Source organism: Erithacus rubecula (assembly GCF_903797595.1).
Source record: "Erithacus rubecula genome assembly, chromosome: 1".
NCBI lineage: Eukaryota > Metazoa > Chordata > Aves > Passeriformes > Muscicapidae > Erithacus > Erithacus rubecula.
This window is the reverse complement of record NC_136658.1, coordinates 66,907,772-66,931,491: the sequence shown is the minus strand read 5'-3', so window position 1 is coordinate 66,931,491 and position 23,720 is coordinate 66,907,772. Positions and strand designations below refer to the sequence as shown.

The window sequence follows — 23,720 nt, the reverse complement described above, 5'->3', positions numbered from 1 at the left end:
ATAATGGCTTGAATTCAACTCAGTTCCTTGAACAAAAAAAAAATAAAAAATTAAAGCCTGAGGATTTGAATGAAGCCCCAATTCCTACAAATTCAATTCCTACTGCAATAAATAGTGGGCTTTCCCCACATCATCCATAGAGCACACAAACACTTCAAAACCCTCCCTCATCCCCTCACCCAACAAGCTGCTGTCCCCTGTCCAGACGTGGTCTAAATACCACCTCAATATCTGCAGCCCTCCCCCCTGGCCCCTGTACCACCCTCAGCTTCCACCCACCCTCCTCTCTTGGCCAAGCACTGTACAAGCTCACACTGCAGGAGTCCCCCCAGTGAATCTCTTGGCTAAAATGAGCAGTGGCCAGCCACTGACAAGTAATGTATAAATGGCTGAGTTGTTCTCAGCTGTCTGTCCTCATAAAACCTGCAAGAATATCTCTTAACTCTGCCACTCATCTGCCAAAGCTGGCAGAAGGGTGCAGAGCTTTAAAAGCTACAGTGGGAGACAAGAACAGGCAATGCAATGACATAAGCTTCACTTTTCAGGAAACTAAGCTAAAAAATGTTACTGTTCAATTGCAGAATTTAACACTGGCAGATTTTGTTGTAGGAAAACATGCCTGTTCAGTAACTATAAATACCCCTAAAACATTTCTGGGGCTTACTGTGTACTAATTTTTTAAAATTTAATTTTTACATAATGCCAGCTTAATTACCCTCCAGGTTTGAAAGGCACCCAGTGACCAGCATTCTGGGGTAATTACTCATGGCATTGGTGTGATTTTGCCTCCCTTAAAACTGACATGTTTAAAAGAAATCTATTAAGTTAAGAAGAACAAAGATATATATTACATTTGCTATTTGCAAACAACCTCTTATAGCTGCATTTTTTCCCATTGGGATTAAAAAGTGCACCAGTTTAACATGTCTGTACATAAAAACAGTTTAAAACATTAAATATACAAACAGCAAGAGATTTTAAATATTTTGTATCAAATACTATAGGACAATATAATTTACATTTTCTTTACACAAAACATTACACCTGAAATATAACTTTAGATATTACAGAATATAAAAATACATACTTTTTGTTTAAAAAATGTATTTGCAGGTTTTGGCACAAAGTAATACTTTAAAGGCACGCTGTATTTTGGCAATCCATATTTGCAATTAACTGTGCAACAATAATAATATGACCTGTAATTAATTTTTTAGAACTGCAAGGCCAGATGATCTCCATTCTTCCTGGAATGGCCCTATTAATCAGGTAACAGTTAAGTTGGACTGTTTAGGTGTTCTCAAACCCATTTCTGCCATGGTCTGAGCTCTCCAACCCTAATCCAGCAAAGCAAAATCAGACCTAACTCAGCATCTGAGAAGCCACATCAAATGCAAGGGGATTAGTCACACTTTGATGATCTTTGCTGTCTCAGGGTCAGAACACTCAACCCCAAGCAAAACTGAGCCCTAAATGCAAGTTGGGAGCCAGGTTCTGTCATGCCCTATATTTGCACCAAAACTGGTGAGGGTAATCAGGGCAGAACTTGGAAACAGGAGCTCAATAATATTGTTTGATTTCAACTACACCAATGCAAAAAGCACAATGACTCTAGTGAGGCCAGTGGAGACAAATGAAGTAAAATTGCTTTAAGACTGAATCAAGAGAACTGTGTAATTTTGCCCTTCCGTGTATTTGCAGGACTCCAGCTGGAGTCTGCATGGGACAAAAATGTGTCTTTAGAGATATATGGCTTATACAGATCTAATTGGGTTGCAGAAGATTTTCAGTTCTTCAAGTTCTTTCTGGACAACTAAAAACTCTACTAATTTTCAGTGTGCTAAAGAAAGGTTCAATCTAAATCTCTAACTTTAAACGCTCCAAAGTAAGTTGCTTCTTGTGAAGAATCCAGTAGCAATGGGTTTGATACCTGGATACTTATCATTTCACCAGATTTTAGTTTAAAAAACCCCCCTACATTTACAGAATAAAAATGAAATTCTGAATTCCCTGACCAGTATTTGGTGCTTCCTCCCTTCATCAACACATCAAAGCGTCTTATTTTAAGGTTTGTCTTAATCACATACACCATCAACTGAAGCCCTCTTTTAGTCAAGTTTCCTGAAGTTTCATGATGTCTAAAACAAATATTGGCATAAAGGTAGTAAAATCCATCTTGATTAACAATTAGTTTTCCATCACTGAATGTCATATTTGATAAGTTTGCTTGGCCTTTGTCATGATGCCAGGATGTGAGGTTCACTTTGCGAGTTCCTGGAGATAAAAAAAAAAAAAAAAAAAAAAAAAAAGAGAGGATTATTTATAAACATTTGACAAACCTCAACATTTAGAAAACAATCTCTATGTTTTTAGAATCAATAGCAGCTAAAATTCTATAGCTAAAGCTAATGCGAAACAATTACGATAAAAATTGCTAACAAAATCTCCTCTTTTCATCATACACTCCCATATTTTGCTTAGTATTTATAACTGCCCTCCCAGCAGAACGACTAGTGGACTGTGGTATGAAACAGTTTCTTGAACTATAGTTTGATTACACCAAAAAACCATGCAACAAGCTCTGCATAGACATTCTACTCCAACTAAAACTTTATTCAGGTTACAAACAGTTGAGAGAAATTTGAAAAACTTGGTTTTGGTCTTTAAGTTGACAAGGAATAACCAAAATTCTGAGAAAACCCACTGAACTGACAACTCCCAGCAGAGAAAGCTTATGAAACCTTCCATACATTATGTATGTATGACTGTAGTGGTAGAAAGGTAAATATATCTTCATTTGACGACACCAAAAAAATGGGGAAAAGTCAGTACAATTGTGCATCTTTAGTACTACACACTAAGCTGCCTAGACTTTACACAGCACTTCAATTATTTATGACAAACTTCCTGATAGGCACAAGCCACTAACATTCTATTATTCAGGGTAATACCCAGGGCATAACTCAACAGATGTGAGGTAGCCAACTTGTCCTTCTAACCACTAGCAATTCCCAGCACACAAGACTGACTCCACTTGCTCCCTCCCACAGCAATGGGCTCATACAGGTACCAAAGGACTTCACACCTCAGCCTCCCAGGGCATCTAAACACATGCTTGAAATATCCAGCACCTTATTCTCCCAATAAACCAGAACAGCCCATCCTCAGCAAACTTTCCATGGCACACAGCAGGGCACAGTGCCCTCTCCTCCAAGCATGCACAAAGCATGCCTCAGGAACCCTCCCAGGTCTGTGCAGATAGGGAGGGGAAGTAGGAACAGGGGAACTTGAGAGATGAGTCTTCCCTAACTGCCAAGGGCAAGCAGCTTTTCCATGTGAGAGGAATAATTTAACAGCAGCCCAGAACAAAAACCTTCTGGTGTTCTTCCACAAAGATTTAAGCAAAAGCACTGTCAAAGGCAGTGTCAAGTAGCTGCTCTTCTATGGGTCTAGTGCAGCCAGGCAGAAATTATGAAAGCAAAACCAGACAGAGAAGCCATCTTCTCTGCAGTGCTTTAAAACAACCATCTGAAACTCATCAATTAACTGGAAGAGACACCAAGATCTTAAGTCTCAGCCTGCAATTATTCACCTGCAAGATTTGCTGAGTTAGGGGCATCAAAATGCACCTCTGAAGCCCCAGGAACAGCTGAAATTACAGAACTTCATTTGCACAGCATTAAGTCTTAGAGAAATATTGCTCTATGGAGGGTGGGCTACCTTCAAGATGAGGACAGGCAAGAAATCACTGCCTGGATCAAAGGACAGGCACATTAGATACAGGACAGGAATGCACAGCTATGATGGAACAACAAGGCATGCCATGACTGCCCGGTGGCACACCAGGCAGTTGCTAGGCAAATTTTATTTACCTGACAAGTCAACCTTTTAGTAGCCAGTCAAGCTGAAATTTTAAAGAAATCCTCAGTGGGAAGAAATTCTGCTGAAGGGAAAAGAGAGCAAACAGGTGCCACAGTTGTTTGTACTTGAGACAGGGGCTCTGGGTGAATTTGTTTACACTATTTGGATATTCAGGGGAACTGGGCAAGAGATGATGGGAGATGACCCTCTCTGTTTTGAGCAAAGGAATTGTACAGATAACTTCTGGAAGCCTCTTCCAAACTAGATCATACTGCTATAATCATGTGTGCTGACAGGCTTTTTGCCACAATTCAGAGCTCCAGAAGAGCCATGCCACAGCCAGCAGCACAGCACAAAGATGCTCTGGTAGCAGTTACTCCAGGTAACCTGTAGCGGAAGGAGCAATCAGATTCTCAGCACTTGTGGGTTACACTGGGTTACACACCCAGATTTGGAGACATCAAAACAATCAGTGCCCTGAAACACAGGAAGTGCAGAAACTGGAGCATATAAGTCCATGAACATTACATATCAGAAACTCTGACACAACCCAAGTCATGAGACTGTCAGAACTGCTGCAATACAGTATCTCCTGTGAAATAATTTACTTTGGAACCATGAAAAAAACAAGGTAAATCCTGTTGACAGAGAAGGAAGTGTCTGGGGGAAAATGAGCAAAATAGCCTTCCAGGCAGGGTAAAAAGCATTACTTAAGAATTCAAAATAATGCATGCTCTTTCTCAAAACTGAAGATAAATAAAAACAATAATTTGTTTTTTTGTGAGCTTGAATTAAGACTAATACAAATGAGTTAAATAAAATTAAATAGCAAGAAGGAAGATGGTGTGAAGGCAACAGAGGAGAAAGGAGCCCTGTTTTAATAATTTGTTTGCATCCTAGTAGCTTTCAGGTATAAATAAAGCCAGAAAAAGAGGCCCAAAGTACTATTTGCTCTAAGAAGTCTTTTGGAGGCAAAGGGCAGTTAAGTCAAACCTGCAGCTGTAAATAGCTCAGAATACTACAGCATTTCCTTAGACAGCTAAGGGTATCAATTCTGACCCCAAATGACATATTTAACATTTATATTTATTTCTGTTTGCAATTTTCCCCTTTAAACTGTGACTAATTTCTGTAATCAATTTATAAACCAAAATTCACTGTTTTTGTTTAAAACCTAGGTAGCATTTATAGTGAGCTCTGGTAAAAAACCAACCAGCAGGCATCCAGCTCTAACCTAAGACAGCAAACTTAAAAAATACACACAGCAAGCCAAACCACTACAGCTTCTGTGCCAAATGGTGGGTGGGGACACCAAGATCTGGGAAAGGTTATTTTCCCCCCTCCCTTGCACTATCCCCCCAGCTGCAAAAGTCCACTTGAAGCCTGACACTATTGTGAGCCAGGACACAGCATAATGTTCTCTCACAGACACTGCTCAATGCCCCTTCCTGAAGGGTGCTCAGTAGAAAACTGCTTAAATTCCTGTTTGACAGTGATGAAGACTTTTTTTTTCTGGCACTGTTTATTCTGGATGAGTGTGATGACAGCAGAGAACCTTAAAATACTAAAGAACAGATCTGTCCACTCAGGGATGGCAGAAAACAATTTAGGTGGATTTCAGACATGCAGGGTAAAAAAACCAGGGGAAGAAAATAGAAATTGCCATTTGCAGTCAGAGAAAACAAGATAGGAGAGGAAAACCTCCTGGTGATCCCTCAGGCAAATTTTTCTTTCTTTATGCCTGTCACTAATCTCTGTGCTAGCCAGCCAAGTGGGCATGCCTCATGCCAGTGAGAATAATATTAAAGAGCCTCACAACCAGCAGGTTCAGGGTTCCCACTGTCCCTAAGGATGCAGCCCCTCACAGCTGCAATGCCCACAAGGGCTGCAGAAGCTCTGCTCATGGATTAACTCCTGACAGTGCCCTTCCAAAAGAGGCAAAAGCCAGATCAGAAGGCAGCACACGTGCAGCTCATCACATTGCTAAGGAGTTGATCTGCAGCAAAAAAAAGAACAATGTCTCCCTGGCCATTACCCACAGATGAGCTGAGCCACTCCCTTGAAGGTTAATGCAGCAATGCACAACTGTAAAAATTATCAGCTGCTGTAAATTACAGCTGTAAAATTACACTTTCCAGCAACATCCAGGTAAGCAGCAAATAAATTCCACACAGAAAATGGTGGATTTCACAGACTGACACTGACATTACACTACAGTTCTACAGATAAGTGATCTGTTTCTATGACTAGCAAATTAACCGAAACCTTCCAAAGATAAAATGCTAAGGCAGGTTTACTGATAGCAAATCTTCTATTAACCTATTGTAGAAGTAGGCCAAAGCCAAAATCTGACTAAAATAAAAGCTTGTCAGGAGGCATTTCAGCTAACAAGAAAGCTTGTGGAAATTCTGACTGCCATCTGACAAGCTGTTTAAACTCTGGATTGTGGCAATGCCAATGCACTTGAAAGAATCCTATCCCTCCAGGCAAGGAGCTGTACAGAAGTGCTTTGTCCTTAAATAGAGCAAGAGCAAGGTATTACTATGCAGGCTGCTAAAATCTCAGATTTCAAGTCTCAACACACCATTCCCCTTTGGTTTGGTTATATAAAACAGAAAAGCAATGTGCATAGCTCAATTAACAATGAGTTCAGTCCTGCAGAATGTATAAATTTTCACAGAAAGAAGACTGTGGTGATCAATACACCCCTTAAGATCCTCCACCTAATAGCTTCAGAAAAAACTCCGGTTTACTTTTACCACACCAACTGAGAATATAACATTGAGAATACAGTGAAAAATCTCAACTGACAGTGCCCCAGGGCAAAAACTAAAGCTGTTCTAACATTATCTTGAAATTTTAGGAATGAATCTTTTCCTCTGGAGAGTGTTCCAAGGCAGACTCATGTCTTGTTTCCTGATATTGTACTAGCAAGGATTTTCCCAAAGCTATCTGAATACTTGTGTGTAAAAAAATAAGAGCTCTGGTGAGATAAAAGAATGCCATCCTCTTACCACAGGGGCAGATAAAAGCCACAAGAACAATTTTTTCCCCCTACTCAGTATCTCAGGCAATGTTTGTGCTGGTATGTGTTTGTGTGTATGCATGCATCCCCCAGGCTGGTGTCCAGTGGGAGCAAAAATTCCTGATGGGCCCTACAGGCCAAAGGAAAATGGAAAACTTCAGAGGAGAGCATTCAATGTAGATCTTTCCACCCTGGAGACAGCACAAAGGGCCAGGCCATGCCCCTCTAGAGGCTGATCATGAAAAGTGGTAATTTAAAATACAGGCCATTCAGCATGAGACTGATACAAAGGGGAGCATCAACATCCTGCTTTTAGTACTACCCCTGCTGCCTCTAAAATCCTTTCATGCATCCATTTTAATCTCATTATCAAAAGCCATTTCTGAAGTCCCAGTCTGTTGCTGTTTTGCTGAACTATCTTCATATACTTCACTTTCAATACATTTATATTAGTATGGGAAGTATTCACTTAAAAATTGAACTTACCAGATGGAATATTCTTATCATCAATAATGAGATGGGCAAATGGCTGCTTCTCAGGTTTGTTCCTTCTGTACAGTTCAAGTCCTAATGCTTCCATTGCAGCTAGAGATAAAATAATTGCATTATTCCAAAAAGACAATTTTTAGTGGAACTAAAATATTTCTTATTCATAAACCAATACCTACCTTTTTCTGGTCTTGGTGGCATTCTTCCCATAGCACGCTGGACTTCCTAAAATGAGAAGGAGATATTGCTGTGATGTTTTCTTTGTTCTGTAACAATGTTTAGTTTGCACACTTACAATACTCTGTGCATGTATCTGGGGACACTGCAGCACATTCAGATGTCTGGGATATGAACCATGTAAATAATAATATATGAACAGGCATACACAAATTACTTCTGTAATTTGCTAGTGCTAATAAAGGTAGATAGAAATGATAGTATGTATGATCACTGCATTATTTACTGAAATAGTGGTGACAGCACATTTAAAACCTTTTCTACTCACTGTACCTGGAATATTTCTCTAAGTATAATGGAACAATGATTGATAAGAAGGCATCGCATCAAACAGTGCAATTTAAACTGATTTAATTACCTGGAGTCTAAAGGCAAAGAAAGAGGCCTTTTGTATACAGGAACTACTGTGTAATCACACTAAGGATAGCTAAGTTCTGAATTTCATTTGTGATGAAGTGAATGAAAACCCCCATGCCTCACACTTGGCCACCAACAGGGAAGGCTACAGGGCTTTACAATCAAGGCTTACTCCTAACAAGGTATGCAGGAACTGAAGGATTAAGTAACATCCACACTGGATCCACAGGGACTGGGGGCCACACTTGGAAAGTATGTAATTCTTTAAAGATGCAGATAAAATTTAACACAAATGAAAACTATGCTACTCAAACCCAAGAACAGCACAAAATGCAGGCATGAGGCACCACAAAAAGCTTTTCTTTGAATCATTCTCATCTGTACTCCTCTTGAGAAAGAGACAAACAGCAGATTTCAAAAATTTAAGCAGCCTATTCTTGTTACAAGCATAGACTGAGTCTCAGTATTAAGCTCAACCCTCAGTTCTGTCTCCCTTTTCCCTATGACTCTCCATCTGTTTTCTAAAAATGAGGGGTGATATTCTTGTTATTCTGAATACCTCATACCATGTAGCTGGCAAGAAGGTGTTTAGTAGAAGGAAACATCTTGCTGAAGATAACAAGTCATGTCCTCTGAAACCTAAGAGTGGTCCTTTGTTTCATCTTTATGCCATGCACACTGCTGCTTTCCTAATTCAATCCATGTATATGAAATATGTCTCAGATTTGGCCAGATCAGCCAAGTCCCACTGTGCTCTCAATCACTGGGGTGTTTCAGAATTTGAAATCCTGCTCTGAAAACACCTGAAGCCCTGCTTTTATGTAGTTTTGCAACTGCAGTGAAATATGTAGTACCTCGGCTGGTGCATTTATTACTCTCACTTTTCCCTTTCAGTAGATGTTTAAATGCTAAACCAAAATGAAAAGCCACAGCAGTATGGAAGTTGTAGTATGACTATCAAAGCATACTATTTCAGCTGAGATATGCTGATTTCATAGATAAGAATCATGAAGATGCTTTTTGCTGTAGAGATGAGAAGCAGAAGAATCACAACTTCAGAAGCAGCAAAACTCACATCCGCTTCCCACATTTACATTCGTTTTGCCTCTCTGATCTTCCTACTTCATTATCAGTTCCAGGAGCATGAAAATGGAGCTCAATTCTAGGAGCTGCATGTCAGCATCAGCCACTAGCCACACTTGAACAGGAAATAGGAAGATGGCAAGAGAATGCAAGTACCAGGTGCTGAGAAAAATGGCAAAAGCCTCTGAAGAGAACAGGACATAAGGCAAGAAGGGCCTGGGAGATAGACCACACTCTCAGATTATTATAGCACACCCATCCCAACCCTTTCTTCCTTGAAGGAGAGACATGCTTGTTTTCTTGCTTCCTCAGCAGAAACTTCTCAGATGAGGAGTTTGTTTTAATATCCTTTCCTTTGGGAGGACGTAATAATGTACTTGCCTGGAAAGCCTACTGAGCAAAAGAACCATGTGCATTTTAATCTTCTTCTATCTAGATTTGGTACTATAAATAAATAAATAAATCCCATGGTTCATAATTGTCCAGCCCTTGAAAGACCTGAAGTGGTTGACTGTTATTCTACTTTTAGCTTACACTTTTCTTAGGAGCATTCAGTTCTGCTTCTGCACATTTCCAAAAATGCTCTAACTTAAGCCTCACCTTCTGAGACCCAGCAGCCTGACTCAGCTCATCTTCCATAGAGAATGGCTCTAGTCCTCATGAAATCAGTCTGAGCTGCTCTCCTTCTAACTGGTGGTGGTGCTGTTCATCTGCAGCTTGACCACACAGTGAGCAGGACAGCTACCCAGGAAGACTTGGTTCCACAACTCTGCTTGTCTGGAGCTCATCATTAGCCCAGCTGGTTAGATCATGGCACTAATAACACCAAGACTGGAGGGGTTTGAGCCAATTGTTCCTTGACTCTTCCATGACCTTATCATTGGATCGGAAGTGAACAAATCTGTGGCCACAAAACAAAATCCTCCAGCAGTTCTCTAAACTCTGGACTAGTGTCAAGTTCTTTACTTGATTCTGACCAGCTTCATGAAAGTTTGATATTATTTCTGTCATGTTGTCCCAGCTTCCAAAATGAAGACAGAACACATTAACTAGTCCCTAGAAAACAGAAACAGAGTTGTAGGCTTCCTCCTAAAGAATATGCAGTTAAACGTTTTGGCTTTTCTTTTACTTCATATTCATACAGGTCCAAGGTGTTGATACACAGCCTACCTCAGAAAAGCATTTAACTGTGCATTTGCTTCTGACCCTAAAGGACATTTTTCAGTGAATGTTTGACAGTAGCCTCTTAATGAGATTATAAAATCCCCTGGGATTCTTACTGCAAGGAATCAAGAGCTGTGATTTCTCAAATCACCAAAGTATCAACTGCGTTTCTCAGCTCCTGAATGTTCTTAGGTGTCTCAATTACTCACAATGTAGAGGCTCATTAAGGAGGCAGAAACAGCTCAACAGAACCCGTGACTAAGACACTGCTATAATGGCATGAAAACTGCTGACAAAACATTACCAGCAGCTTCTCTTAAGACTGCCATCCACAGAACTGTGTGTGCTATCAAGCTGTTCAGTTATTTTTAGCAGAACTGTACACAAAAATCACCCCACTCTTAATCTTATGACAAGCTGCACTTGTACACCTTTGTCATTTGCTCACTGCCCACCAAGTCAACTCTGCTGGCCTGCTTCCCACATTCCAACCTCCTCCATACACACACTGTTTAAACAACAGACAAGGAGTTAGTCACAAAAATGAAAAACATGTCTTCCCTTCACCCAAATAAAAAATTAAGAGGCCACTAAGAAGCTCCAAAACTTTCTCATTTAAAGCTAAAAAACATGTTTTAAGTACCTGGAAAGTTGAGAACTACTCTTTACCTCATCCACAGCAGGTTGCAAAAATAACTGCTACCTTTGAAGTTATGTCCAATGCTGAGGATGCAGAGACAAGGCTACACCAGAAGACATGGCATTTGTGAAAGGTTTTTAGTCTGCTTTAGTTTTTATCTAAATATCTTAGTATCTACTTTGAGCAGCTCCAAGTAGCCTTTCAGGACCAATGAGAAGAGAACTCTTGGACAGTCACTTATTGCTTCAGATATTGTCTTAAAGCTTCTTTATGCACTTGATTTTTTTTTATCACCAAGTGCTTTAAGTACAGCTTATACCAGCAAGAAGTATCTGATTCTCTAGCCGAAAATTCAGCAATTTGAAGAATGCTGATCAGGAAGGAAGTGAAATAGAAAGTACATGAACCTATATTCATCAAACTGTAGTTTAGAGACCAGCAATAAAGCCTCTCTCCAAATGAGTAGCTTGGAGGGGAAAAAAAAAAAAAAAAAGGCATATAAGACTATAGGATAGAAACATACAAAATTGTAGGTGACATTTTAACAACTTACAGCAATCACTTGTGAAACCTTTACTTGGTCCAAGGACTATGTGCTCTTTAAATGTCTGCTAAGTATATAGACTTCTTTATAAATGCTGCCCTGGAGGTCTACAAAGCACTCTGTTGCCATGTGGGAGAAAAGCTTATGCCTGAACTCCACAAGCAGCTAGAAGCTGGGAGCACTGCCAAGCAAAGTTACTTATGGATTGACCCAAGATATGTTTGTAGTCCTTTCTACTTCAGGCTCATAACAGACTTCATAAGGACTGTGGTTAGAGCATCTGGACTGCCAAAAGCTTTTTAGGGTTACATGGAAAAAAATTAAGCAAACAGACTGGCTAGGAAAGTATATTATTTGTCTGCTTGAAAGTTTATATGCAAAATTGAAAATATGCTCTCTACTTAGTAAGCTGCTCCTTTAGCAGAATTTTTATCATGGAACATGTTAAGGAATCAATCATTAGATTCTTATTAAAAGAAAAAAACTTCAGTATTTTTTCAGGAGATAAGTACTTCTAGACTGAACCTTGCAGCCCTACTACACTGGTTTTTATAAGAGCACTTTCATTTTCAACATCAATCCCTGCTTTACATTTAAGCACTCTGTCCACAGGTGTGCAAAGAAAACCGATGAAAACTGATGCAGGAAGTTTGAAGCTGTAACCAGACCATAAACCTGAGCAAAAGAAATTTGCCTATTTTCATTTCCTGACCAGTTCAAATCGCAAAATACAATATATTGAAAAATCAAAAAACATAAATGGTATTTTGAAGTGTTCCATTTTGGTCACTTAGCATGCTGCCAGTTCAAGTAAGGATACCGGTTCTTAAAACGCACAAAAGTTAGATTCTTTAGATTCTCCTTAAGGAAAGTGAAAAAATCATAGACAACAGGAAACCTCCTTGAACTCACATTAGCTGAAAACACACAAAAGGGAGTAATACAACTGCAACTAAGTTACAGCTGCATCTCCACTCTGCAGGGTGACAAAGGCAGAATTTACAGATGATGATAAAGTATAATTCTGCCTTGACACTGTTACTTTCACTTCTCTGATGTACCCAAAAGATGCAAAAAGCCTCAGGTCACCACCTTCCTATTTTTTTCTCTGTCATTGATACAAGATGACAAAGCATCCAGACCACTGGTGCAGCTGCTTAATAAACTCCACTGCATTCAGAGTCTAACTACTTTGGCAAGGGAAATTTTATTGTTCTCAAACTAATGGTCATCAGCCAAAAAAGTTATCCCTACTCACTACTTATCCTGGCCACGGACATTGCAGCATCTAACCTCCATCCAGACTGGCAGGATATAAAGCCTCAGCTAAAGCCAGTGCCTTTGTTGAGTAACCAGCAGCAAATGACCAGAACACAGGACTCCCCATTGACTTACTGTAACAAGCTCCTTACTCTGTCATGAGTGAATGAGCAGCCCAGCACACAGCACATACAGCTGAGAAGCTCTGTAAAATGCAGGAGGAAAAAACTAATCCTACAGACATACACCTTTGTTTCCCCCTTAAGATCTTGAAGGAGATGCCTAGCAAAGGGGACAAGACAAAAAGGGACTGTGTCTCTCTGTGTTTTGTTCACAAAAAGATCTGTCCCTTAGAATTCTCTGTTAAAAGCAAACATCACATTAACACAATTCAAATGCTGTAAATTTAACCCAAGTACAGCTCATGCTAAAGCATATGTGTGTACAGCTCAAATCTGATGTAGGACCCTTAATGAAAAAACTGCCAGTCCTATGCAGATGTGAGGCAGTAAAGTTGTAATGGGCCTGATAAGCCAGGAAAACCAAATACCATAGCAGACATCCATCTATTACACAACCCATAATTAGCACTAAACACTATCATGAACACAAAAAGAGATCAAAGGCAGTAACTGCAGTAAAAGGGAATGGTGGCATATTTCCAGCTTGCTTAGGCTTCTTCATTAGGGCTGACTTTTTTGGTCATTTGTGTTTGGGAACAAGCTGTCATTCTCAATTCCTGGGCAAAGACCACCCAGTTATCATGCTATGGCAAAGTAGGTCTTCTGCCAGTGTGAGAATGGTCTGCAAAGAACACAGAATTGGCAAAGAGAGCAAAACCAAAGCAGGAACTGGTCCTCATTTTGGACTCCAGACAGAGTAAGAAACAAGAGCAAATGTTATCTCCTTCTCTTTCAAGCAATACTTTGCTTGCTGATGGTCTTGACTTAAGAGAAACTTGTCTGGGAAATTACTTTAAAAAGAAGGTGAAACTGACCCTTGTTACGAATATCCAAAGTGTTGGAAAATCTTTACAAACATTAGCATAAATGACAACTATTGAGGCACATTCAAATGTCAGAATAGCTAATCACCTAACTTCAATCAGTTTTCTTAGTACATCTTCAAATCTTCCTTTCTTAAAAATAAAAAAATAAATAAAATGGTCTTGAATACAGAATTGGTTAGCCACTACCAAATACAATATAATCCTGGATAAAACTTCAGGTGGTATTCAAACACCAGGAAATAATTTCTAGAAATTACCTCTGAATACAGATTTGGAAAAAACTGTTTTCATTTCAACAGGAACATGGAATAAAGAAACAGATTTTCTGTGCCACTTACCCTCTGCACAGCCCTTTGGAGAGCCTGTTTCACACTTCTACAGGATTCTGGAATTAGCTTCGCTTCTTGACTTTCAAAGGAGGCATCATGCAAATCTGTACTTTCTTGGTGTCCAAAAAGTGTTCTGACACAGTGTGCATGTTCTTTTGAAATTCTAGTAGGGTCCATCTGAAACAAAAACATAAGCACAACCACAGTTCTAAGTGTCAGAGACACTTTTCAACCATCTAAAAGTTCAGCCCCTGGCTAAGTTTATTATCTAAATTCTCATTATAAACAATGTAGAGAGAAAAAGCTCCCAACTCAAGTGTTTATTTCATAAAAAAAAAACCCCAAAAAAACCAAAAAACAAGTGAGATAGGAGAATGAATTATCTTCTGGTGCTGCCTATTTCATTAGCTTAAAACTAGATTTGTGACTTTCAAAAGTTAAAAGATAAATTCCGTTCTTATGGCAAAGTCAATAATATTGAATTCTGTATTTCAAGCACTCAGGGCAATATCACAGTTATTTTAGCAGGAAACATATACAGTTATCCCACCTCAACAGCTATTGTTTGTAAGATGACACATGAATGTCAAGTAGAGAAACTTGGGGAGAGGAGAAACAAGTCATCTCTGAAACCATTTTATCACTGAAATTATATCACTGAAGCTGTCAGTCAGCTATCACTGAAACTGTTTTATGGATGTGCTCACTGTGGATAGAGTTTATTTTTTTCACTGTAGCTGGTATGGGGCTGTGTTTTGGATTTGTGACCAAAACAGTGTTGGTAACAGAGGGATGTGTTTGTTCCAGCTGAGCAGGGCTGACACTGAGTCAGGGCCCTTTCTGCCTCTCACCCCACCAGAGAGAGGGCTGGGGGTGCACAAGGAGCTGGGAGGGGACACAACCTGGACAGCTGACCAGAACTGGCCAAAGGGATATCCCAGACCATATGGCATCATGCTCAGTACATAAAGGTGCAGGAAGAAGTAGGAAAGGGGAGATATTTGGAATGATGGCATTTGTCTTCCCAAATCACTTTATGTGTTGTGGAGTCCTGCTGTCCTAGGAATAGTTGAACACCTGCCTTCATATTCTGCTTTGTTTGTGTGTGCAGCTTTTTCTTTACCTTTTAAACTTCCTTTATATCTCAACCCACAAATTCTCACTTTTACTCTTCCAATTCTCTCCATAATCCCATCAGGGAGTGAGCAGCTGTCTGAGATTTAGTTGCCAGCTGGGATTAAACCATGAGAGTGGCAAAGAGATACTGCTGTGTGAAATAGTTACCAAGACAGCAACAGTCAAAGACCAAAAGATGATTAAACTGCACCACAAGACACCTCTGGCATCATTGGACAAGGAATGGTAAGTTTGGAGTATCTGCAAGCTATTTTTAGCAATCAGTCTTTGTGACTGAATCAAGTATACTTTTAAATCCTGCATTTTATTGCTTAGATAAACTGGAAGATAATCCAGGGATTAGGATTGTACCTTGACAGAATTTTATTGCACAAAAACTATTTAAACCATTTGAACTTTTTTTTTTTTCGCCACATATTGTAGATGCTTTACACTGAAGAAATTAGCAACTACCTTTCAGAGATGGCCTAGGACTCCCTGAAATTGTTGTCAACTTGCATTTATTCTGCTTTTACTTCAGGCTTTCAGATGGGTTTATGCACCCAAACTCTTGTCTAGGTTCTCTAAGTGTATCAGCTGGCCTATTAAAAACATTCACTTTTATCTTTCTTTAGTTGAAAGAAGCACTTCTACCTGAGAATTACAAAAGGTTATTTGTAATTGCAATGCAAGAATACCAAGACATTATGGACAGTGTCTAGTGTTCAGTTTCCTTTAACATAGAGCTGAACAAAACAGCATATCAAAAGGAAGTTACACACAATACAAAACAGCCAAGTGAATCAATAATATCATTTGTTCACTGGAATTCAACTCCCTAACCCCCTAAAAATAAACTACTTAACTTAAAAGTGTAAGGTTAGGATTACAGAGCTGAACTAAAGTCTACACCACTCAGGCAGCCAGCCAGCACTAACACACAGCAGAGAGACATTTGTTGCACAGACAGCAGTACCAAACGCTGCCTCCTCCATCACCATCCTTCTGCTCAAGTCTCCAGATGGAAAGCTCTTTGCCCAAGTCATTTAGACCAGTGTCAGGTCCTGTAGCCTGGTTTAGCTGTCTCAGTCATCCCTGCACCTTTGGATGAAACAGGTCATAGAAGGTTTACCCAAAGATTATAAGATGCCACAGCTTTGAGCAGAGGGGTAGTGATGAGTTACAGAATGGCTTGGAAGCAGTAACATCTTCCTATGATGGCCTGACACAGCTGATTCCCAAAGGAAATCTGTGTATAGCCATTGCAGCTCTATGAATTAGGTGCTAAGAACCTACATTAATGCCTTCTGAGGTTAGCTAGTGCAGTACAGCCTCATTAACTGCATAAGGAGACCTAAAGCAGCACCTCTCTGCTCTCACTCCCTTCACCACAGAATTTAATTCCTGGATTGCAGTCTCCAAAATCAGTAACAAGGGAGGAATTTTTGCTGGCCTAATTCTCTTTAAGATTAGTCCCCCAAAACCAAGTCACCCCAGATATCAGGCAAGCATAGGAGTCAGTACAGCATTAGAACAAAATAACAGGAAGGCAGCACTGGCTTTAACTGACTGTAAAACTGCACTCTTAAAGCATCTCTCAGAATATGTTCCACTTCAATTCACAACCCAGAAAATAACTTTTTAAAAAAGCAACACAAAACATTTACCAACAGCTGTTAGAAGGCAGTTAATACAGAATGACTTGGGTTGGAAGATACCTTTGGACATCTCTAGTCCAGCTCCCTGCTTGAAGCAGGGCCCACTTGTAACTCAGGTCAGGCCTTTTCTGGACAAGCTTTGGGGAATGTCCATCAATGAAGACTTTCAGCTTCTCTGGGCAAACTGTTCTAAGACTTCACTACTTCCAGTATGTAAAAAAACCCTTGGTTTTTTAATCCAGCTACAGCTTGCCTTGAAACAATGCCTTTCTTTTTTCTTTTTTTTTTTTTTTTTTTTTTTTTTTGCTGTGCGCTTCTGAAGAGTCTGCCTGTCTACAGGTAGCTAAAAACAGTGATTATCTTTCCTCACCTTAGTCTGTTCTTTGCCAAAGAATCCAGTTCTCCATTATTTTATGGTTCCTACCTGTCACAGTGGTTTTCTGCTGGACACCTTCCAGTTTGTTGCTACACTTCTGGTGTCCGAGGTGTCTGGTGTCCAAGGGACCCAAAATAGGACCCATTATTTCAAATGTAACCTCTTGTGCTGGGATTGTTTGAGACCTCACAGAACTGATATCTCTAACAGGATCTGGATATCTGAGTCTTCTTCCCTCTACACAAATCACAGAATAGAACATAGAAAGCTACAGCAAATAACTGCCAATAAATACTAATCTTTATCAATAATTCTACTAGACAGAGATTACCATCCCATCAGTTTTGGATTTATTAAAGCACATTTTCTAAATAACAGGCAAGAAAACTAGGTTTTACAGCACAAAGACCATGAAATTTGTAAAGGCCTCAGTGTCCAGCATGACAAATCATGCCAGCACAGACTCACTGCTATCAGCAATCATTCAAATGTGGCACACAATACTGTATCACAGCAGTAACTGCAGATTGCACAGAATCACTTGCCCAGATTACAGTTTATCTGCTCAAGGCTTAAGACACAAAACCAGCATCTCTGCACCTACAGGTAAAAGATTGAAGGCTTAATGGAAACATTGCAGCTGATGGTTTAAGCAACTAGGAACTGTGCAGCCCACCCTGAAAAAAACTGCAGAGGGAAAAAACTGAGAAGAGTAAACTTTGATTTCAGGACTAGCTAACCCACCTGCTGCCCTCACCTTTTCAAAGAATACCTTCAAGAATAGTCTTCACCACATTTAACTATGAAAATCAGCTCACTTGCCTGAAAAGGCATTCTCAGAAATCCTGCATCCTACCTCTTTACAAAGAACACACACCGAACTGCCATGGCTGTAAACAAGCACTACCAAGCACTGAGATCAAGACTGTGGGGAAGTACTGATGCACAGAAAAACTCCCAAGAATGTGTTTTGAGAAGAACTGCTAAAGAACAAGAAAATTAAGATGAAATACCAGAATCAGCTTGCTAACTTTCAGAGCAGGGCACCTTCAGCAAAAAGTCCTAAAGATTTAATATCTGGAAGAAATATCAAGGTGCAATCATAAATAAATAAGAAAGATTTACAAAGTGTGAAGTAACCTAAATAACCCAGAGGAATTAAACTAAGGAGAGGAGTGTCTAGTTTATTTTTTAATATCTATTTTGCCTGACCTTGAAATCAGATCAGACTGTTCAGTGCCCCTGGGTTTCAGCATCTCTCATCACTCCAGTTTCATTTCTGAACTCTATTCCCCCACTTCAGGGCAGCCAAAATGGACTCCAGCATCATGAGTGAGACTAAATGAACTTCCAGAGTTACAAACCATTTCCTGATGTAAAAAAGACTGTTTGGTTTCAAAAGACAATACATTCCACTCATCTTTACTATCAAATTTTGCAACAATTGTGCACTGTTACAATATTGCATTATACATTTACTCATTATAATAAATGTTTAGCATCTATATTGTACTTATTTTCAAACTTAAACCACTTTCCAGACTATCAAATATCACTTTGCAATCCAGGACCTTTCTCAACCACCAAGAAGGGGTTCTTCCAGGCTTCTGAGAGATTCTTATGACCCCTAGCAAGCTGTTTTTCCTGTTAGCTGCAATGCTCACAAAACTTCATCTGAAGTCTGAAAGGTAATCGTTTGAAAACATACCACAAGAAAAATCAGAACTCCACAAAAGCATGAAATGACAATAAAAACTGGGCTTCCAGGTCACCATTTATCCAAGTGTGAACTCTCCAACCTGGTAGAATACTTAAAATATGCACAAACTTTTTTTAATGGGAAAAGTGCACACACATGGAGGTCTGGCCTAAACTGTGGGCATTACATACCCAGCCACCACACTTCAGTTTGAACACTTTCAATTTGCTTCACTGCCCTCCAGCTCAGTCAGTGTTAGACCAGATTCCTACTCTTTTGAGATCTAAGTGCACTAAGGAAATGAGCCAGAAGAAAAACCTTATAAGCTAAGCTTTTAGAGATTACACCTCAGCATTTATCAGTCAAAATTAAATACTTTTCTCACCTAGTGCTGTGGATGAGTCTCTATTGAGTGATGACTTCCAGCTGCTTTGAGTATCTTAACTAAATTTTCATGGCATTTTTACAGATAATGAGAAAATATTCCTCAAAGTACAAGTGAAATAAATGCTTAATATCAATACCTTTTTTTATTGTTTAATTTCTTGGATTCAGTATACTGCACAGGATGGACCAAAAAGCAAGGATAACACGTGCTAATGTTCTTACATTTCAGTACACTAGTATCAGAATACCGTTAAAATTCAAACTTGTTGCTTTTTCAACAGAGCAGCTCATTGTCTCACTTACATGGTACTGCACTATTTCTTGGCCACAAACATGTGTTTACCCGTGAAAGCCTAGTGTCAGTCTTAGTTATGTGTCTTGTGAAATTCCAAATGCTCAAGCCACAAAATAAACAAAATTAAGGAAAAACCAAAACCTCAACTATTGTCTCAGCTTATAGTGTGTCATGATCCAGCCCAAATGATTTTATGCGAATACAGACAAAATGTGAGCGGTAAAACTGAGTCAGAGTTTACTCAGACTCTTAGATAAGGTTTTAAAGATCTCCTAAGATACATAACTTCTTAATATCAGCCTATACAGCCAAATCTAATTCACATTTCCTTAATTTAACAAGCAAATAATTCAAATCTTTTCATGCACAGCTTCTACTACTAACACCTCATTATTTTAACAAAATTAATTAAAAATAATTAAGTTCTGTTTTTAAAGTACAAACTTAGCTGAAATTTACACCGAAAAATCCAAATGTAAATAGCCTAATAAAATCAAACTTCACAGAAATCTCTTCTGTCTGATCACGTCCCATTTAAATAAAATAAATCTCTAAGAGTGTGAAATAACTAATTGCTGCAGGACCTACTGTGTTTTTCCATCTATCTTATTTCAGAATTAGAAATGATGAACAAATATGAATTATCATATCTTCTTATAGTGAATTATGTACTTAGTTCCAGAGTATACTTAATGTTCTATTTTCCATTGAAAACTCTTTTGGCAATTACTTCGGTTAAGTTTACATAGAGTTATATCACCTCTTCTAGATGTTTTGGAAATTCAAATTTATGAAAGGCTCCATTCAATAACACTACTCCAAATGTACAGGAACAAGAAACTAGCAAGAGAATTAAGCTGTCAAATGCAGAGCTACACCTGAACCATGCCATTTTTTAAATCAAGGAAGCAGAAGAAAAATAGCCATTATGGTTCTTTTTACCCTTTGTCAGTCACACGTGAAACCCTGACATGCACCTATCAGAAAGAATCTTTCATAAGGGGGTATACTTTGATTAGCTGTTTTGATTGCAATGGCTCTCGAGCCCCCTAATGAATGTGTAGCTGTGCATCTCTGAGCTATGTTTTGACAAGAATGTCTTTTCAGGTTCATGAACATCTGGAGTGAAAAACATGCCCTGTCACAAGCTGAAGCAGGCATTCATTTATTTCACTGCCAAGCAAACAAATAGCTTTAAGCTACTTTACAATGAGTCCCAGAAATTAGACGTCACTCTTCTGAAAGATACAAGTTATGATTTACTAAGTGCCATATTGCTGTTACATTTTACTTTTGGAAAAACGAAAACACAAAGCCATTGGCAGTAAGAAAATACGAATTAGTCTTTATAATAAATTATTAGCAGCACTAGTGTATATTTGACAGTCACTCATCTGATTAAGTGAGTATACACTTGTGCAACACCTGCTTTCAGAGTGCACTTAGTTAAGAAATCCAGCCTGCTACCTCAAGATCAAGTGCCTCTACCTAGAAAGTAAACCGAAAGAAACAAGTTTCCAGTCTCTGCCGACTTCAAATGGAAAGTACACACAACAGAAGCACCACTTCCATGACAGCAGTCAGACCCACATTTACAGAGCTAACTCTCATCCGACAATAAAGCCAAGCAGAAATCTAACATTTAGCCCTGAGAACCAACTAGCTGGCAGCTCCCCACTTCCTCCGAGAGGGCTCAGCCCTGCAGGGTCAGAGTTATGCAGCAGCGAGGCAATCCAGGCAGCCGAGCCATTTCCAAGAAGCAGGCGCCTCTTCTCTCCGAAAGCCCAACCGCTCATCACCTTATCTGTGCCCACAGCGACACCTCCCCGCTCCTCTCGCCACGCACCGCTGCCTCTCTGACACACCCGTGCATCCCGGCACACTTGAGGCCTGCCAGGTGAGGGGTGGCTCTCTCCCAGACATCCCCAGAATCCCCAAAAAGCCTCCTGAGCTACGGCAGGCACCTCTGGCCGATGCCCACGAGCACAGACCCCGCGCCTCTGCAGCGTGCCTGCGCAGCCTGAGTGACAAACCATCCGAGTGGTGGTGTATGATCACCTTTTTTGTCCATTTCTCCTGTCGCTGAAACATTCACGGCAGCCAGAGACCTCAGCCGTATCACAGAATAACATTTCATGTGGAGTTGGAAGGGGCACTCAAGAATCATCGAGTCCAACTCCTGACCCCGCAGAGCACCATCTCCAAAAATCCTACCACGTGCCTCAGAGCATCGTCCGAACACTTCTAGAACTCTGTCAGGCTTGGTGCTGTAACCACTTCCCTGGGGAACTTGTTCCAGTGCCCAACCACCCTCTGGGTGAAGAATCTTCTTCTAACACCCAACGTCAAAATTCTCTCCAGTGGCAAACTGAAAGCCCATCATTAAAAACCAAAGCCCCGCAAAACTTCAGGTGAAGTCAGGGCATCCCTCCCGTCCAACCTAGCGGCGAAGCCCTGTACCCCAAAAAGCACCCGATGCTCGGAGCGCTACCTGGGACCCCTCGCCCTGAGCGGCTCCAGTGACCAGGAGATGGCACAAGCTGGGCAGGGCACTGGGAGCGCATTGGCCCGACCCTTCTCAGAACTGGATCAACTTCAGAGACACTAAGTGTGCTCTAAAACTTTTTGTTTTGTTTTTTCTTTAATAAATCGCCTCGATCGCACCTACACGAGGGCCTTCCCCCCTTCTGCAGGGTGCGAGGCGGCCGCACTCGCCGCAGCGGGAAGCGCCCGCGCCAGTCCCGCTTACCTGCGCTCGGAAGTAGAGGAAGAGGGCGACGCTGCAGACCACCTGCCCCAGCCCCAGGAGGACGAGGGCGGCCAGGAGGGAGCGGGACGCGGGCGGCGGGTGCGGGTGCGCGGGCGGCGGGGGCGGCGGCGGGGCCGGGGCGCTCTCGTGGGCGGCGCCGCTGCCCAGCTCCTCGGAGCCGCGCAAGTACTTGGTGTAGTCTCGGCTGGCGCGACGCATCGCAGCTCCGCTCCGCTCCGACGGCTCCACACGGGCTCCGCCGAGCTCCCCAGCGCCGGCAAACAACCTCGCCGCCCCGGCCGGGCACCTCTTATAAACTGGGCGGCCAATCAGCCCCGGGCGGCGCGCCCCTGCCGCCCTCCTCCTCTTCCCTCCCGCCCGCCGCCGCGCACATCACCGCGCCCCCTCCTCGCCTCGCCTCCCCGAGCACAGACCGGCCCCCGCCGGCCCGGGTCGGGTCGGGCCGGGTCGGGCCCGCCCCTGCCCCTGCCCCTGGTGCCCCGGTGCCGGGCAGGTCGCCCGGGGCTGGCGGTGGGGCTGCTCCGCCCCGCGCTGCGCTCCGCTCCGTGGTGAGCGCTGCGCGGGCAGCGCTGCCTCCGCCGCCTCCTGTCCCCTCCTCACCTCTGCCCCGCTCAGGTCTGCGCGCCACCGTCAGCCGAGGCTTCCCTGAGCCCCTGGTTGCATCTGGAGGGTCCCTTTCCCCTAAATTCTCGGTATCTGAAATCAGCGTGCGCCTCGGGTGCACATCCCCCGGCCCCTTTGGTGGGTCCATTCCCTCGGGACCAAACGCCTGTCAACTCCTCCCTGTCTCTCTCCTCTTTCAAGCCAGGCTAAAACGACCACAAGTGCTGTTGGCTTGCGCTGTCCAAAGAAGCAGCGCAGTTCACAATCTTTTTGAAGGAATGAATTAAAGACATGGCAGAGGTGTGCTGGCACCTGGCTGCCCGTGAAACCAGCTCAGAGCCTCTCATCTCCCACATGCTGCCAGCCTGCTACACACACATTTCTGGACCCTTGGTTAGGAACATCTGGTGCTCTTCATGTCTCAGTTTATTAATACCAAAACCTCTTCTTCATAAAGCCATGCTACAGTTTGTAGGCATTTTTTTAAACTGATGTTTAGCACTGAAATAATGCAAATGGCAATTACTTCACCAACAAGACAGCACCTGAGAAATGATGATGAGAGGTCCTGCATCTCAACATCACCCACCACATAGTCATTGAGAGGAATAACCAAACCTTGAATATCTACCACTATTTCTTCTTTTTAAATGCTTTCTTTTATTCTCGGAATTGTTTGGAGCATTGGTCTGTAGTCCAATTGGAGGAAGTGTTCCCGTAACAGTGTCTCAACTTTGCTAGGAAAAAAAAAAGACAAAATAGCCACTATCACCTGTAAAATAACTATGAAAATAATCTCATGTTAGAGTGAGCTGCAC

The 23,720-nt window shown here is 41.3% G+C and overlaps 1 protein-coding gene across 1 annotated transcript; it reads right to left on the bottom strand.

Annotated features, from left to right (window-relative positions):
* Nucleotides 1-825: 825 nt before the first annotated feature.
* Nucleotides 826-22,709, bottom strand: TNFSF11 (TNF superfamily member 11). The gene is made up of 5 exons (XM_079301901.1): nucleotides 22,279-22,709; nucleotides 14,008-14,175; nucleotides 7,555-7,600; nucleotides 7,373-7,471; nucleotides 826-2,274 (listed from the first exon to the last, which is right to left on the bottom strand). Exons 1-5 carry the CDS (start codon nucleotides 22,495-22,497, stop codon nucleotides 1,853-1,855), a joined length of 954 nt encoding a protein of 317 aa, XP_079158027.1. The 5' UTR covers nucleotides 22,498-22,709; the 3' UTR covers nucleotides 826-1,852.
* Between the last annotated feature and the right edge of the window lie 1,011 nt (nucleotides 22,710-23,720).